Source organism: Oncorhynchus gorbuscha, linkage group LG03 (assembly GCF_021184085.1).
Source record: "Oncorhynchus gorbuscha isolate QuinsamMale2020 ecotype Even-year linkage group LG03, OgorEven_v1.0, whole genome shotgun sequence".
Taxonomy (NCBI): Eukaryota; Metazoa; Chordata; class Actinopteri; order Salmoniformes; family Salmonidae; genus Oncorhynchus; species Oncorhynchus gorbuscha.
Genome location: NC_060175.1, coordinates 26,822,608 through 26,840,224, shown reverse-complemented (window position 1 = coordinate 26,840,224; position 17,617 = coordinate 26,822,608). Strand labels below are relative to the sequence as shown.

The 17,617-nt window shown below is 40.4% G+C and overlaps 1 protein-coding gene across 4 annotated transcripts; it reads right to left on the bottom strand.

The window, feature by feature from the left end:
• Positions 1-1,566: 1,566 nt before the first annotated feature.
• On the bottom strand, positions 1,567-17,290 carry LOC124029618 (sodium- and chloride-dependent GABA transporter 2-like). Of its 4 annotated transcripts, none has more exons than XM_046341272.1 (15): positions 17,099-17,290; positions 13,854-14,065; positions 11,684-11,818; positions 8,942-9,082; positions 8,511-8,601; positions 8,241-8,373; positions 7,999-8,133; positions 7,512-7,615; positions 6,938-7,062; positions 6,620-6,732; positions 5,910-6,047; positions 5,480-5,582; positions 4,166-4,266; positions 3,333-3,503; positions 1,567-2,190 (listed from the first exon to the last, which is right to left on the bottom strand). In XM_046341272.1, exons 2-15 carry the CDS (start codon positions 14,059-14,061, stop codon positions 1,948-1,950), a joined length of 1,941 nt encoding a protein of 646 aa, XP_046197228.1. In that variant the 5' UTR covers positions 14,062-14,065; positions 17,099-17,290; the 3' UTR covers positions 1,567-1,947. The 4 variants fall into 4 exon arrangements, 3 of the variants coding, with proteins under 3 accessions (XP_046197228.1, XP_046197233.1, XP_046197241.1); XR_006837815.1 differs by having other exon boundaries at positions 2,027-2,190; positions 3,333-3,477; XM_046341277.1 differs by lacking the exon at positions 1,567-2,190 and adding an exon at positions 3,844-3,862 and having other exon boundaries at positions 3,339-3,503.
• Positions 17,291-17,617: the final 327 nt, after the last annotated feature.

The window sequence follows — 17,617 nt, the reverse complement described above, 5'->3', positions numbered from 1 at the left end:
ATCATCAAGGACAACAACCACTCGAGCCACTGCCTGTTCACCCCGCTACCATCCAGAAGGTGAGGTCAGTACAGGTGCATCAAAGCTGGGACAGGGAGACTGAAAAACAGCTTCTATCTCAAGGCCATCAGACTGTTATACAGCCATCACGAACATAGAGAGGCTGCTGCCTACATACAGACTTTAAATCATTGGCCACTTCAATAAATGGATCACTAGTCACTTTAATAATGGCACTTTAATATTGTTAACATATCTTGCATTACTCATCTCATATGTATATACTGTATTGTATACCATCTATTACATCTTGCCTATGCCTCTATGTCATTGCTCATCCATATATTTATATGTATATATTCTTATTCCAGTCCTTAATTAGATTTGTGTGTGTTAGGTAGTTGTTGTGGAATTGTTAGATAACATGTTAGATATTTCTGCACTGTCAGAACTAGAAGCAGAAGCATTTCGCTACATTTGCAATAACATCCGCTAACCATGTGTATGTGACCAATAAAATTGGATTTTGTTCACCACCCCGTTCATAAAAACTCACTGTCTGTCCTACAGACAGTGAGTCACGTGGGCTGGTATATAAAACAGGCAGACAGGCATGAGGCATTCAGTTACTGTTCGATCAAATGTTAGAATGGGCAAAACAAGTGACCTAAGTGACTGAGTGTGGTATGATCGTCGGGGACAGGTGGGTTGGTTCTAGTACCTCCGAAAGGTCTGCCCTCTTGGGTTTTTTCACGCACGACTGTGTATAGGGTTTACAGAGAACGGTGCGACAAACAAAACACATCCAGTATGTGTTAGTACTGCGGGCGAAAACAGCTTGTTGATGAGAGAGGTCGAAGGAGAATGGCAAGAATTGTGCAAGCTAACCGGTGGGCCACAAACAGGCAAATAACGGCGCAGAACAACAGTGGTTTGCTGAATGGCATCTCAGAAAACACAAATCATCGGTCCTTGTCATGGATGCATGGATTGCAGCAGACGACCACACAGGGTTCCACTCATGTCAGCTGAAGCAGGACTGCCGCTGACTGGATGTGTTTTGTTTGTCGCACCATTCTCGGTGGAACCAACGCTCCTGGCCCCGACGATCATACCACACTCAAAAGTCGCTTAGGTCTAGTGGGCACTCAAACATCAATACTGGACAATTGAGTAGTGGGAAAACATTGTCTGGTCCGTCGAATCCTGGTTCCTGTTGCGTCATACTGATGACAGTCAGAATGTGGAATAAGCAGCGTCCATGGCCCCATCCTACCTGGTGTCAACAGTACTGGCTGGTGGAGGTGGTGTAATCATGTGGGGAATGTTTACCAGGTGAACGTTAGGTCCCTTGAGAAACGTTTCCATGTCCCGAAGAATTCAGGCTGTTCTGGAGGCCAAGTGGGGTCCAACCTGGTACTAGATTGGTGCACCCAATAAACTGGCCACTGAGTGTTTATACACACCTGCACAATCCATTCTCATCAACTATGGATATTATCACAAATGTCATACTTAACAAAGTACTAGTAAAAAAACGATGTCTTATTTTTAAACCTACACAAATCAAATATTACCTTTCTTTATTAAAAAGGGTTTGATCACATGTATATACAAAATCATTTAACCAACTATGTTCGGTGACAGAAAGTCATGAATTTCGATGAAATACTGTGTCCTACATGACCCAAGTCCTGGTTAAAGCACAACTTCAAAGGTCCATCTTTTGTGCTGGACCTTACTCACTATCTCACTTCAGTGTGTTCTGGCCCAAACTATTTCCACATCCAAGACTTTCCCAGAACCAGTGCTGCTATGTCTCCTTAATAATGCTACACACAGGAAGTAGTGTGTGTTTTGAAAGCACTTGCCCACAACGCTCTCCCAAGAAAAAGGCCTGTGGTGGATGATATATACTTTCCTAACCCACTCAGACCAAACACAGTGTCACACAGTCACAGTGTCACAACCTTTAGGAGAGTGAGTGACTGGCTGAACCTGCCTGTCTCCAGGCCTGTAGGGATGGTGGGCGAGCGAGAGAGTATCTCTGTCTATGAGATTGTGGCCCCAGGCTGGTATCTTCATGTCCCCCAGTGGTCTGTCCAGCTCGGACTGCTTGGCCAGGAGGGCCTTTTTCTGGGCCTTGGTAATAGGGAGATCCTCTGAGGGCGTGGTGAGGATAGACAGTCTCTGAGGAAGGAGAGAGAGGACAGAGGAGCATTTTTAAAAGGGGCTACGAGGGGGAATAAGACAATAACTGGTGATGTTTGGAGAGCATGGATTTTTTTCACTTATTTTTTTTGTAAAAGAAACAACATCAGTGTGTAACAGTGGAGGCTCCTTAGAGGAGGAATGGGAGGACCCCCCTCAGTGATTTTAATCAAATGTTTCGAACTCTTGCAGTATGAACTGGTATATTGTCCATCCAATCAAAGGATCAGAGAATGAATCTAGTACTGAAAGCATAATGTAGCATAATGTAGGCTACAGCAAGATAGCACTGCAGCGCAAAAACTGTGGTGAGTAGTTGACTCAAAGAGAGAGAAAGACAATCATTTAACAATTTTTTAAATGTATATTTAATTAAGGAAAAGCAGTAGTAGAGAGAGTTTATTTCACTTACTTAGCAAATGCAGTTAATTTAGCCTACTCAAACAGAGAGGAATGCTATTTATATTAGCTAGCTGGCTAAAGCTATCCAACACTGCGACTCTTCCAAGTCAGGGTAAGTGTTCGGTTTTATTAATTTATTCGGGGCAGTAGGTAGTCTAGTGGTTAGAGTGTTGGGCCAGTAACTGAAAGGTTGCTGGATCAAATCCCCAAGCTGACAAGGTACAAATCTGTTAAACCCACTGTTCCCTGGTAGGCTGTCATTGTAAATAAGAATTTGTTTTTAACTGACTTGCCTAGTTAAGTAAATATAAATCGCACCAGGGCCTAACTGTGTAACTGATTGTACACATTAACTGTGGGTTTAGCTCTTGTTTGCTGATAAATATGTAGGTTGTGTAGCAGTTATGGTATGAAGGTTTGGCTTGGAGAGGTTACAGCTGATGTGCAATGAAGTCCACAAGGGAAAAGGATGCGAGAAGGAATTATACAATGAGCAAAGTGATGAGCTGGGTGAATGGAATATGAATATGCTGTAATATAAATATATGAGTATATCTTTGTATTAAGAGAGAGACACATAACTAGCGATCTCTAACAATTGACCTACCTAGCTAGGCTTCCCATGATATATTGCTTGTTTTTTGTAGCTTTTGAAGTGCTTTGAAATGTTTTTCTGTTATGAAAAAATGCTATAGAAGTTTAACAAAGTAACTATTTACCTGTCGCAGTGTACCAGGAGTGACACTCACAATGTACACCATCCACAGAGGAACTATGAGTGTGGAGGAGAGGGTGAACCACCAGCCAATGGCGTAACCCCACCAAGTATACTCAAAGGTGTTGTTGAACTTTAGCGGGGTAAACCTAATCAAGGAGAAGACAAACGTAGCCTAGAACAAAAATATATGGAGGGATGTTTTATAATAAACATTAAAAGAACAATGTATTTTCAGAGAGCATCGTACTAATTACAATATAGTAGAGTATATAGTAGAGTAACAGTGAGGCTTGAGCGAGGACAGAGAGAACAAGGTTACCATTTTCCAGTACTTTTAGGTCAGGTTTATGGTGAAACATTTATATTGAACGTAAAGGAAGGATTCTCTACTTTACATAGGTTACACAGACATCCATGTCAACTTATTAACTTTTGTTTGTCTGTAAATCACTTGTATTACTGTGACATCAACGTCATGTTTACTACAGATATTGGATCTTAATTTGACCAACCTGTTGCAGGAGAACTTTCCTGCAATGCAAGAAATACAAAAATTGTAGTGTATTTAAGGTTTACAAAAAGGCTTCTGAAGCTGTTTAATTTCCACTTTGACATTTCCGACTTGATTTTCTCTTATGAAAAATGTATGAACCCCTACAAAAATGCCCATTCATTATAATCCACATAATAATTACACATATAATGTTGCTGCAGTATTATTTCTCTGCTGTAGCAAACTTGTTCAAATTAAGATCCTACATCTGTATAACAATAGTCTGAAAAATAACTAATGAATTTTCTGTTGAGAGTAGGGTGTTAAGAAGTAATACTTACAGTGCAGATGACTGGAGTGATATATTTCAAACAGTACTTAATGAGGGGTAATGGTCGATAACCGATCATGTCCTCTATATTATCGTACAGACGATCTGCACCTGTAGAGTAAACATAACAGAGGCTCAATCACAGCAGTCAAGGAAAAGGTTTGGTCAGTTGGTCAATCAAATACCATCCAGGTAAACCTTCTCAAACCACCAAGTGACAAACAAGTTCAAGCAATTGCAGATTGGGAAACCCGGACGACACGTTTACTTTTTTGATACTGTTTTAGACAGGTGTCGTTTCTCATCGATGTCCAAAATGCGAATGTCTGCAAGAGGAAAAGCTTGGATAACGCCATTACCACCGCTAAGAGAAACCTCCTGAGGGAATATCTGTGATTGAAATTTTTTTAACGTTTTAAATGTAACCTTTATTTAACTAGGCAAGTCAGTTAAGAACAAATTCTTATTTACAATGACGGCCCTCCACGGACAAACCCAGACGACGCTGGGCCAATTGTGCGCTGCCCTATGGGACTACCAATCACGGCCGGTTGTGATACAACCTGGAATCGAACCAGGGTCTGTAATGATGCCTCTTGCACTGAGATGCAGTGCCTTTGACCGCTGTGCCACTATCTGTGATTGATGGAATGGGGCCATGCAGGGTCTTTTAATATGATATTTTCATAAGATCTACAAGGATATCGGTAACACTTTACAATAACTTACAAACATTTATGAAGGCATTTTCATGTATAAATAAATGTTTATAAATGGTTTATAAAGTAATATAAAGGCACTGACACGAAAGGTGCCCGCATGCTTCCTATCCGAAACAGTTCAGAACAGTTTGTGCATATATTACAATGACATTTTGTGACGTTTTTGTTCATTGTGGTCTCGGGCAAAGGTTTTTTCGGCTGATCGCACACAAATTTTTATCAAGGCTAGCCGAAGTCTACACCCCGTTGCCAGTGATTGGTCAACAGTAGTGATTCTTCAAGTGTTTGTTGTCATTCAACGAGAGACTAATAATTTTCATGCAATTTTTTTGACAAATACTGCACTATAGATCTTAGTTGGATGTAAAATTGCGCAACTAAGATCTCCTCTGCAAAAACGTCCAAATGAATGATAGATTTCTTAAGCTATCTTAGATTAATTAGGGCTATGTCGATGAAGTGTATACTCGCTACAGCGTTGGACAAACAGAACTATTGCTGCTTTTTATCGTTTTTCATCAAGCAAAGGCGTTTTAAGGGAGTATACGAGCACACTCCGAAGCATGCCTTAAGAGCTACTGAAGCAGGCAGGACTAACTCACCATAAACCCAGCTGACACACACTGACTGTAGTACAGCGAAGAGAAGGAGAGTCATCCCACTGCAGGCATAGTAATCAAACAGCTGGAAGATATACAGGCCTCCCTGCAAACAGAGGAGGGTGTGGAGAGAAATAATTCATAAAGTACATTCTTATTGAGAACAACAATAAGACTCGATAATCTACCTCAAGAGTGTACAACACACTCAGACAATGATCTTAAGTGTGTCCAGTGGCCCAAGTCTTTATGGAATAAGTAGAATCTGCAGAACGAGTTGTGTGCCCCAAAGTGCTGAAACACAGGGATATGTTGAAACACTTGGGAGGTAGATTATCAATCATATACCTGGTTACTGTCATGATTGAGCTAATAATGATGCCTTTGAAATGATAAATTCCTTATATAATAATGACATCAGATGACCTCTCACCTCTGTGACCATGACCAGGCCGATGAAGAAGCTACCCACACTGATGATGAGGAGTAGTATTTTACGCCGATGACCAACCAGGAAGAAGGAGGGATACATGTCTGAGATAGCTGTCATCAGAGCCTCCAGACCTACGAACTGAAGCAGAGATGGTCAAATCAAACTTTATTTGTCACATGCGTCGAATACAACAAGTTGAGACCATAATGTGACATGCTTACTTTACAAGCCCTTAACCAGCAGTGCAGTTCAAGAAGAGTTAAGAAAATATTTACCAAATAAACTAAAGTAAAAAATAATAAAAAGTAGCACGATAAAATAAAAATAACGAGGCTATATACAGGGGATACCGGTACCGAGTCAGTGTGCGGGGGTACAGGTCAGTCCAGGTCATTTGTACATGTAGGTATGGGTGAAGTGAAAATGCATACATAGATAATAAACAGCGAGTAGCAGCAGTGTACAAAACAAATGGGGGGGACAATGTAAATGTAAATAGTGGTGGCCATTTGATTAATTGTTCAGCAGTCTTATGGCTTGGTGGTAGAAGCTGTTAAGGATGAGGTTCTTAGTGGAAATTATCTTATTTGAAATACTAGCTACATCTTCACAGCATCAGGTCCATTGAGTTTAGTGATGATTGTAGGTCAATGCAATTATCCTTTATTAGGCAAATAATTTAATAGGCCATCAGGGCCACTCTAACCTACCTGACTATCTAACCCCAGTAGGATGATCATGATGAAGAAAAAAATGGCCCAGAGTTGGGGTACTGGCATCATGGCCACAGCACGAGGGTAGGCGATGAACGCCAGGCCAGGACCTGTATGCAGTAACACAGGTAAACTCATTACTATACTTTCAGGGGCAGGTCAGAGGGAATAGTTAGCTCCTTGAAAGGCTCAGACACCTGTCTTGTAACAAAGCATAACTTTAAAAGGTCTGTTTATTGGTGCATTTGTTTATTCATTACTAACTTAATTAATTCAATCATTAAAATCTCACTGCTGCTTTTCTACAACACTTACCTGATTCGGCCACGGTTGCGATGTCTGTCCCCTGTTCATAAGCCATGAAGCCCAGTACAGAGAAGATAGAAAAACCAGCCACGAAGCTGGTTCCGCTGTTCAAAAGGCACAGGTACATACAGTCCCTAAAAAGAGATTAAATTCCCTGTTAGTCAAAACACAAAGGAATTCAAATGACCTACAATATGCAGATCAACTTTCCAGACAGCCTCCAATTTCTGCAACCCAACTTCCAAAGAATTATATGCACAAGGAATGCTTTTGCAGGCAAGGGAAACCGTTCTGCCTGCACATATTTTCTAGCTAGTCTCATTTATTGCTCCCGAGTGGCACACCGTTCTAAGGCACTGCATCTCAGTGCAAGACTCTACAGTCCCTGGTTCAACTCCAGGCTGTATCATATCCAGTCGTGATTGGGAGTCCCATAGGGCGGTGCACAATTGGCGTCATCTGGGTTTGGCCAGGGTAGGCCGTCATTGTAAATATGAATTTGTTCTTAACTGACTTGCCTAGTTAAATAAAGGTTAATCAAAATAAATACATGTATATCAGTGTACTTCATTCTTCAACTCACTTGTAACAGTTGTTGTCATACTTGTTATAGCTGCCAAGGGCGGTCAGGCAGCCGATGCAGATCGCATAGGAGTAGAAGATTTGTGTTCCAGCATCCATCCACACCTGTGAGACATACCAGAGAGAGACACAATAGTATTCAGAGTTTCACAGTTCCGATCCACTAGTCTCATCCCAGGGTATCAGAGGCCATTTCAAAATGGTGCCTATTTTGAGCTCGTAGCTATAATAAGTCAACAGGAAATGTATTTCCTTTGAAATTCAGTCTTCTTCTTTTTCATAAGGTATTGCTATTGTAACAAATCTGACGTTCTTAGGAATGTAAACTGTTCTCCCAAGGGAGTAAACTTTCTTGGGCCAGTGGTCATGCCGACCAAGGTTCAAACACAAGCAGAGACATTACTTTTTATCCCCCATGAATCGCTACAGTATGTAATGATGTTTTTGCTACACCTGAACACAAATTATACAATGAAGTGTGTTCCTACCTGTGGGTCAGCGAGGCGGGCTGGATCTGGGTAGAGGTAGAACTTGATACCATCTATGGCCCCTGGCAGTGTGAGTCCACGAACTAGCAACACCAACAGCATCACATAGGGGAAGGTGGCAGTGAAATAGACCACCTAAGGGGAGACCGGACCAGCATTACATGTACTCAGTCTATGGCTCATCCTAACAACTTTACACATTCATGGTGTCATCAGGCTGAATGGCAGAGACGCCACCTTACCTTCCCAGTAGACTTCACTCCTTTCCAGACACAGAAGTAACAGATAATCCAGGACAATAGAAGACACAAAGATAGGTCCCAGCGGATATTTCCAAGCTTGTAGACACTGTCTGTGAGATTCAAAACTCTTCTCCTGCAAATGATATTTTCAGTTCCAATCCCACCACTTGCTGTTCATCATTCTCTCAGCACCTCCTAAGGCACATAGCCATTGTGCCCATCTGGTGGTTAATAAAGACTTGATTCATTAGAATGGTTTTGTATACTCACTCCCAGAACTCTCTCACTGGCGATGTTGCGTTTCCTGTTATTGTCCAGTTTGGATATCCTACTACTCTTCTGTCAAACTCCACGCAGGTTGCTGGTTAGGAGGAAATTACACATTAACAAGCATGTCTCAGAACTCTGAATCGTTCCTGGATAAGGAGACATTTAAAAATAAACATTTATCAACTCACTTGCCAAAAACGGAGTAAGTCAGTCTGAAGTAGTGTCCATAAATGTAAGATACTATTTTTAATTTGAGCTTAATAGCCACAGTACGTCTCCATCAACATGTCTACACATTGAAGTTAACCTGGTCCCAGATCTGTCTGTGGTCGTGGCAATGCCAACTCCATTGCAGTCCTTGTTAATGAGTGACAAGCAGTTGGCATTATAGCACAAGCAGACTGGCACTCAGGCTACACTGAAATACATACCTGTGTTCCAGCTGTTTCGACAACTGGCCCAGGGGAGCTCAGAGCTGAACGAGGAGAAGAGGTAGAAGAAAGCCCAGGCCAGGATGATGATGTAATAGATGCTGGAATACAGAACTACCACCTGACCACCATAACCCAGTCCTGAAGAGGAGGAAGAGGAGGAGAAGAAGAAAAGAAGAAAGGAGAAAAGATGAAGAAGTTGTTTCCGGACAAATATGGCGATGTAAATGTTCAGAAAATAATTGTTTCTTCTGAGAAATATATGTGACAAATAACAAGTGGTCTCATACAGTGCATTCGGAAAGTATTCAGACCTTTCGGACCCTTGAAGAACTCTAGTTCAAAGACTCACACGTCTGTCTTGTTGGAATGGCACCGTAACTTATTAATCAGGGCTAGTATCTAGAATGTACCTGTCTTGTCACAGGAAAGGTTATCACTTACTCCTTCATCTAATAGTTCATGTATTAGTATGAGCCTGTGTAATATTGTTGATATTTAACCCAAGATTCATCCAAAAATGGGAATCAAGTGTTTTGTTACTTTGATCCCTTTTCTTCTTAGGGATAGCCCCTTTTTTTCTCCATTTCCTGTCTGAACGACGTGCCGAAAGTAAACTGCCTGTACCTCAGGCCCTGAAGCCAGGATATGCATATAATTGGTACCATTGGAAAGAGAACACTTTTGAAGTTTGTAGAAATGTTAAAATAATGTAGAAATTTATATGATAGGAGAAAATCCAAAGTTGAAAATACTTATTTTCCACCATAATTTGCAAATAAATTCATTAAAAATCCTACAATGTGACTTTCCGGATTTCTTTTCCTCATTTTGTCTGTCATAGTTGAAGTGTACCTATGATGAAAATTACAGGCCTCTCATCTTTTTAAGTGGGAGAACTTGCACAATTGGTGGCTGACTAAATACTTTTTTGCCCCACTGTATATCCAAAATGTCCATTTATTTGGCGCGTTTGATCCAGAAAAAAAACAGGTTCCAAATTGCGCAACGTCACTACAAAATATTTTAAAAGTTGCATGTAAACTTTGCCAAAACATTTCAAACTATTTTTGTAATACATCTTTAGGTATTTTTAAACGTTAATGATCGATCAAATGGAAGACGGGTCTATCTGTGTTCAATACAGGAAGACAACAAACCAAGCTACTTTTCAAGTCTTGCGCAACTCTCAACAGTGTTACGCAGTTCCTAGATGGCCGTACTTCTTCATTGCACAAATGAATAACCTCAACCAAATTCCAAAGAAATTCCAAAGACGGGTGACATCCAGTGGAAGCGGTAGGAACTGAAAACAAGTTCCTAAGAAATAGTTTCCCAATGAGACCTCAGTGAACAGACAGAGACCTAAAAAATAAAAATTCTGAACGGTTAGTCCTCATAAGTTCTGTTATACTCACAGACATGATTCAAAAAGTTGTAGAAACTTCAGAGTGTTTGCTATCCAAAGCTACTAATAATATGCATATCTTATATTCTTGGCATGAGTAGCAGGAAGTTGAAATTGGGCACGCTATTTATCCAAAAGTGAAAATGCTGCCCCCTATACCTTAAGTTAACAAATGTATAATATAAGTTAGATTTAAAAAAAGACCCATCATCCCCAGAGTGCCATTACAAGTAATCTAAAATGTAGCCTTATATTGTTTCAAACTGGTAAAGCATAGTGATTAAAATCACAGTCAAGCTTTTACAAATAGAATAGTGAAATATAATAAACAGAAGGAAAAGCATGTATGTACCTATGGATCATTGTCTGGCCCTGTACAGATGTAGGATCTTAATTTGATCACCCTGTTGCAGAACTAAAACTTGCAGTGTATTTGAGGTTTAAAAAGGCTTCTTAAGTTTGTACTTTGACTTTGAAATGTCAGACTTCCCTTACGAAAATGTATCAACCTCAACAAGAATGTCCATTAATTCAAATCCAGAGTTAGTTAAGTATCTTTGCTAGAACCACTACTTGGATGGGCTATATCATCGGTAATGTAGGCTAGATGCATCAGCTAGTTAGCTAGGCTGTAAAGCAAGTTAGTCTTTACTTGATTTGAATTTGTTATACTACTGACAAACAGATGATAAATAATTCTGCAGCAACAGGAAATGTTAATTATTATGTGGATTAAAATTAATGGACATTTTTGTAGGGGCTGATTTATTTTTAGTTAGGGAAAATCAAGTCTGAAATGTCAAAATGGAAATTACAAACTTCAGTAGCCGTTTTAAAACCTGAAATACACTGCACGTTTTACATTTCCTACATTGCAGAAAAGTTATCCTGCAACAGGGTGATCAAATTAAGATCATACTGTAGCAACTCCAAAGTAACTTGGTGGTATTAATTTCAAACTCACTGCTCGGCGCCGGTGGGTAGCACATGCATGCGATGAGGACGAGTGCAGCAACAGAAAGGCAGGGAGGGGACTTCTTTCAAGATTCACGAGTTTATGAGAAAGGATCTAATTTGATAGGCAATTCAATGCATTTAATGTTACAAGAGAGAAAAGTTAACGAAAATGAAATATGTATTATTTTTTAAACAGGAGGGAAAAAGGGCATGTGCTCAAGCACCCATAGGGCTCCATCTGTGCACGTGCCTGCCGTATGCACCACAAGACCCTGCCTTTTAGATCATAACGACGAAGATTATATGGCCAGAGGGCCTGATTCTAGATCAGCAGTCCTACTCCGTGGCGCTTTAAAAATATGGGTCCTGAAGTTTACCTTCAAACAGGGGGCAGATCTTCCTCCAGCAGGTGATGCTGCCCTGCGTGGTGTACTGGCCCAGGGAGGTCTCCAGAAGAAAGAGGGGAATGCCACAGGTGAACAGGAAAAGCACATAAGGGATGAAGAACACCCCTTAAGAACAACACAAGTTAAACCACAAGTAAACATGTAATTTACCAACAGGATTAAGACCATAACTTAAAAGCCCAGTGCAGTCAAAAATGTGATTTTCCTATGAGGTTGGAATAATATTGTGAAAATTATGATAATGCCCTTTTAGTGTAAAAGCTGCTTGAAAAGAACGCCTAACATTTCAGCATGTTTTGGTGGGATGGAGTTTTGGCCTGCCTAGTGACATCACCAGGCGTTAAATTAGCTGCAATACGTAACTTTTTGGGCAACCTGAGAAAATTTGAATTGAAATGTTTATTTTAGATCTGTCATACTCGTTGAAAGCAAGTTTAAATAAGCGGTAGATCTGTTCTTTGTGTGCTATTTCTATGTTTTGCACACCTGCATCAAACAGCTGAAAATAAAATATGATGGAAAGTATATTTCACAGTGGTTAAGATAGAACAATGATTCTCTAAACTGTATTTGCTTGTTTTGTCACATACACTGAATTCAGGTGAAATATTAGAATTTTAGCAACCAGGAAATGTCAGAGTAATTTCTGCATAGTGCAACCTAAGTAGGAAAACATAGACCAATAAGAAAGAGTTCCAAATCTCTCTGCCAATAACAGATAGTGTTCAGTGTTTTCCCCTCTCTACTCAAACCACTCCCAGACTGTCCGAGCAAAATTTTTGCTTGAGAAATTGCACTTTGATAAGATTGTTTCAAATAAAATGGTAAAAAAAATAAAAAAAATAATTGTAAGGTACTTAACCCTCCTGATGTGTTCTGATCAAATTGGACCGATTGACAAGTACTCTCTCTGAAAAATGTTGTTAATTTAATCTCATTGTCATAAGGTTCCATGACTTTGTCCACACAGCGCATCTGAACACACAAAATACATTTTGATGATTTTCATTGCATTTTGGGTGTTTTATTTAAGTTATGTACACCTGTGGTGTTGCCGGTTAAAAATGACTGGTCATTAGAAATGAATGGGTGAGACTACAATTAGTGTATAAAATTGAGTTCAGACACATGCCCATTCATCAGATGGACACACTTCGTCTCCCAGACCCCCACATGCATGTGTGTTTGAGCACACAGACATCTCACTCCCCTTCATGGCAACCCCCACGGGAACCTTTCCCCAATACAGTCTTTCCCCCACGGGAACCACACCTGTTGGCATTCTCACAAACAATCGCAACATTGCAGCTCTGGTATATAAAGCTTTTTTGAGGCCTTGCTAACAGTTCATTCTGTGGCAGCACAATGACCAAACGATATACTGTATGAGACGCTCTTGGTCATATCTTTGATAATGACACTGGTGAGGAGTCCTTGTTAGACTTTGACACAAAGTAGTCTGTGATAAATAGCACAATATGTTTCATCTGAGTATTTGTTATAGTCAAAATAATCCGTACATTATGCTTTTTTAAAACTCAAAAACAAGTTGTATGAGCTCAGGTCAATGAGGCCTACAGACCAGAAATAGCAAATAGAAGATCACAATTTGTAATGTTCACAAGAACTTTAGTTGATAAAAAGATCTAACACAACATTAGGTGATAATATATGCATTATTATGGATTTATAAATCAGCTATAATGGGGCGGTCATTTTGGACCGGGAACAATGAATTAACATGGAACGAACACAACGGGAGGGTTAATCGTTGCCCAGAAATGATTTGACATTGAGATAAAAACGTCTGCATTGGACCTTTAACAACATGTTTTCTCACCTCATCCCCAGGTTTAATTGCTAGAGAGCCGGCTGAGAATGAGACATTTTTTCCAACATTATGACCAGCTTAGGTTGAAACTCAACAATATGCAAATCAGCAAGACCAGCTATTCTGTTTAACAATTTTAGGAAGTCTCAAAATAAACATTAGCATAAGAAATAAAAAGGATTGTACCGTCTCCACCGCAACGAAGTAAACAAAGTGCCTAGCTTTTTTGCATTGATGATCGGAAAGTCAAAGATTCACCTCGCCACACATTTAATGTGTGTTTTAAATGTATGACCATGTGATGCTCACCTCCCCCATTTTTGTAGCACAGGTATGGGAACCTCCATACATTCCCCAGGCCGATGATCTGTCCGGCCACAGCCAGGAGGAACTCCGGCTTGCTGGACCACTGTCCCCTGGTCTGGGTTTTGGCCACAGGGACAGGCTGGACCAGACCCATCTCCTGGTGGGCCATCTTATTGAACCTTATAATATCGGGATCATTATGCTTCTCCATAACACTGAGGAAGACAAAGTGGGCTTTATTCATTGAACAACCATGTATCTAACAGTGTGCTATGAAGACAGTACAACCACAAAGCAGTTGGTTTTATATCGTGAAAAGTGATACACAGCAAACAGCTACATATGACCTGCTACACACACTACCGTTCAAAAATGTAACTTAGAAATGTCCTTGTTTTTGAAAGAAAGGCAAAAAAATTTGTCCATTAAAATAACATTAATCAGAAGTACAGTGTAGACATTGTTAATGTTGTAAAGGAATATTGTAGCTGGAAATGGCATATAGAATATCTACATTGGCATACAGAGGCCCATTATCAGCAACCATCACTCTTCTGTTCCAATGACACGTTGTGTTAGCTAATCCAAGTTTATCACTTTAAAAGGCGAATTGATCAAACCCTTTTGCAATTATGTTAGCACAGCTGAAAACTGATGTGCTCATTAAAGAAGCAATAAAACTGGCCTTCTTTAGACTAGCTGAGTGTCTGGAGCATCGGCATTTCTGGGTTTGTTTACAGGATGAAAATGGCCAGAAACAAATAACTTTATTCTGAAACTCAGCAGTCTATTCTTGTTCTAAGAATTGAAGGCTATTCCATGTGAGAAATTGCCAAGAAACTGAAAATCTGGTACAACGATGTGTACTACTCCCTTCACAGAACAGCTCAAACTGTCTCTAACCAGAATAGAAAGAGGTATGGGAGGCCCCGGTGTACAACTGAGCAAGAGGACAAGTACATTAGAGAAAATAGTTTGAGAAACAGACACATCATCAACTGGCAACTTCATTAAATAGTACCCGCAAAACACTAGTCTAAACGTCAACAGTAAAGAGGCGACTCCGAGATGCTGGCCTTCTAGGCCAGTTCCTCTGTCCAGTGTCTGTTCTTTTGCCCATCTTAATCTTTTCATTTTATTGGCCAGTTTGAGATAAGGCTTTTTCTTTGCAACTGCCTAAAAGGGCAGCATCCCGGAGTCGCCTCTTCACTGTTGATTTTATCACCTTGTTCCAGGAGAATGTTCCTGCAATGCATGAAATGTAAAACGTGTAGTGTATTTGTGGTTTAAAAAGGTCTGAAGTTTCAGACTTTATTTTCTCCTCTGAAAAATGTATCAAACCCTACAAAAATGTCCATGAATTGTAATCCACATAATAATTCAAATGTCCTGTTGCTACAGGATTATTTCATGCTGTAGCAAACTGGCTCAAATTAAGATCCTAGATCAGTATGACCTGTAAAGAAAAAGAAAATAGGGGAAAAAAGGGAAGGCCCAGTGCAGCAAAACCCAGTCTTTCAATGCATTAGATCGTCCTTTTATCCAGCTCCTGTTATTACTTTGGATGTGCATAAAACCCCCTCCTCTCAAAGTAAATTAGGGGGACACTGCTTACATGAACTGCTCTGAAGGTATAATATAGCAATGTTGACTTATAACAATTGAATCAACTAGTGTATTGTATGTACTGTGTATTATGTTTATGAGGACTGTATTAGGACACATTGTTTTCATTCTTTACTGATCCTGAGAAAAGTCAGTTCCCACACACTGATCCATACTGGGGTCTATTCTAGGATTAGCCCGAGTATCTGTGAGTAGCCAATACCAGCTGACTATTTGGCAGTGGCCACACAAATCATCTGGTATTGTAAGGGACCAGGGCAACATCTCAATGCTTGGCAACATGTATGACGGATCAAATTCCACACTGAGGCGACTAGTTACATTAGAGTAAGATGGGATCAGCACTACTTGGTGGCAGTAGGGTAATACTGTCATCAATGTTTCCTTTGTGCTCTTGCCTAGTATCCCTGTGGGGGTGGGACATATAATGGGAAATATGTGCTGCTGCTACCATTATGCTAATTACAAAAAATGAACACCCTGTACTTATACAATTATAAGAAGCACAACCGTAAGGTCTGTTGTTAAGTGTGTTCTAAAAGGTCACTTTTGCCTTTACTATTTAAGGCACTCCTGGGCCTGCATTGGGGGAGGACACCGCTGTGCCTTCCTGATCTACTGTAGCCTAAAATAGGTGTAATATATGAGACACCCAGAAGACCACTAGCCAGGGCATAGTTTGTGATACTAAGAGTAGCTACTGACTGTATATCTTTGATAATATAATACTGCTTGGTTCAATATACAGTAGCGCCTGTTTTAGATGAATGACAGAGTGGATAGAGAAGATCGACATGTAAACATTTATGGGCACAGTGATTGTAAAGTTGGAGAGTTACTACTGCTAAATATTAAAGTTAATTGCAACATAAATATATTTTTCAGATCAGATTTTCTAGGTTCATCCTTCATGCATTTGTCTCTATACAACTTTTCAACTGTCAGGTGTGCTCCCCCTGGCCTCTAGGTCACCAGGCTGCTCGTTATGGCGCACACCTGCACGTCATCAGACACACCTGAACTCCATCACCTCCTTGATTACCTGCCCTATATATGTCCCTCCCTTTGGTTCCTTCCCCAGGAGTCATTGTTTATGCGTTGTTCTTGGTTTGTATTATGTTTCGTTTATCGATTAAATCAATCACTCACTCCCTGAACTTGCTTCCTGACTCTCAGTGCACTCGTTACATAAACATACTGTAGTGTTTAAAAACAAACATTTGGAGCATGAATTATGAAAATAAAATCTACACCAACAACCAGAAATCGTGCGTTCAAATCAAAAACATGCGATAAGAGTATTTATTCATGCATTAGACATGCCTGTAGCGTTACACAAAACGGAAAGACACTGCTACTCTCAGTGGCACTGCTGAGCCTCCAGTCTGTAACGTTAACCTTTAGCCTACATTCAGCAAGTGCTGCTGACTGCAGATAGAGAACGAGAAAGCTACCACTGACGGAAGCCCCAAGTCCGTTTCTATCTACAGCTAGGGAGATGTCTTTGTGTTATCACAGCCCACCAAATTTCAAATACAAAAAGTGAAACAGTCTAAATAAAATATTTCCTGATAGAACGAGAGGAGAATAGAAAGGCAGAGAGTGAGAACGAGAGAGAGCACCTTAAGGAGGAAGTTGTAGTTCTGAAGTCTGTTGTAGTAGTCTACTTCTCCATTAATCTATGGGAGGAAGACTGGTTCTGGTCACTTTCACTGGAAGCAAATCTAGATCCAACATCTCTACCTGCCAAATGTCCTTCCCAGAACTAGCCATGAGTGAGCCTATGTAGAGAGGTTCGAGTGTGCGCGTGTGTGTGTGAATGGCGGAGCTACTGAGTCAAGTCAACACTGGTTCCTTTGGTGAAGGGAAGAGGAGGTGATTTGCTCTGTGGAAGCGGCGGCAGCAGCGGCAGCAGGCAGGCTTCTTTTGATTGCCGAAGGGGCTTTTGTGGAATTCTAGCAAATGAACGCTCTCTCATATAATTTCACAATGGATAGAGGATAGATGAGTTACAGAACTTGAACACTTAAACGTAGAATGTAGTTTTGGGGCGGCAGGCAACCTAGTGGTTAGAGTGTTGGGCCAGTATCTAAAAGGTTGCTGGATCGAATCCCTGAGCTGACAAGGTAAAAATCTGTCAT

Bases quoted from the DNA above. Each gene is read 5' to 3' on its own strand.
- LOC124029618 (XM_046341272.1), bottom strand. From the start codon at position 14,061: ATGGAGAAGCATAATGATCCCGATATTATAAGGTTCAATAAGATGGCC. The intron at 8,134-8,240 runs GTAAGGTGGCGT...GTCTCCCCTTAG, and splicing joins GAGTGAAGTCTACTGGGAAG to GTGGTCTATTTCACTGCCAC. The intron at 4,267-5,479 runs GTGAGTTAGTCC...TTTACTCTACAG, and splicing joins GTGTGTCAGCTGGGTTTATG to GTGCAGATCGTCTGTACGAT.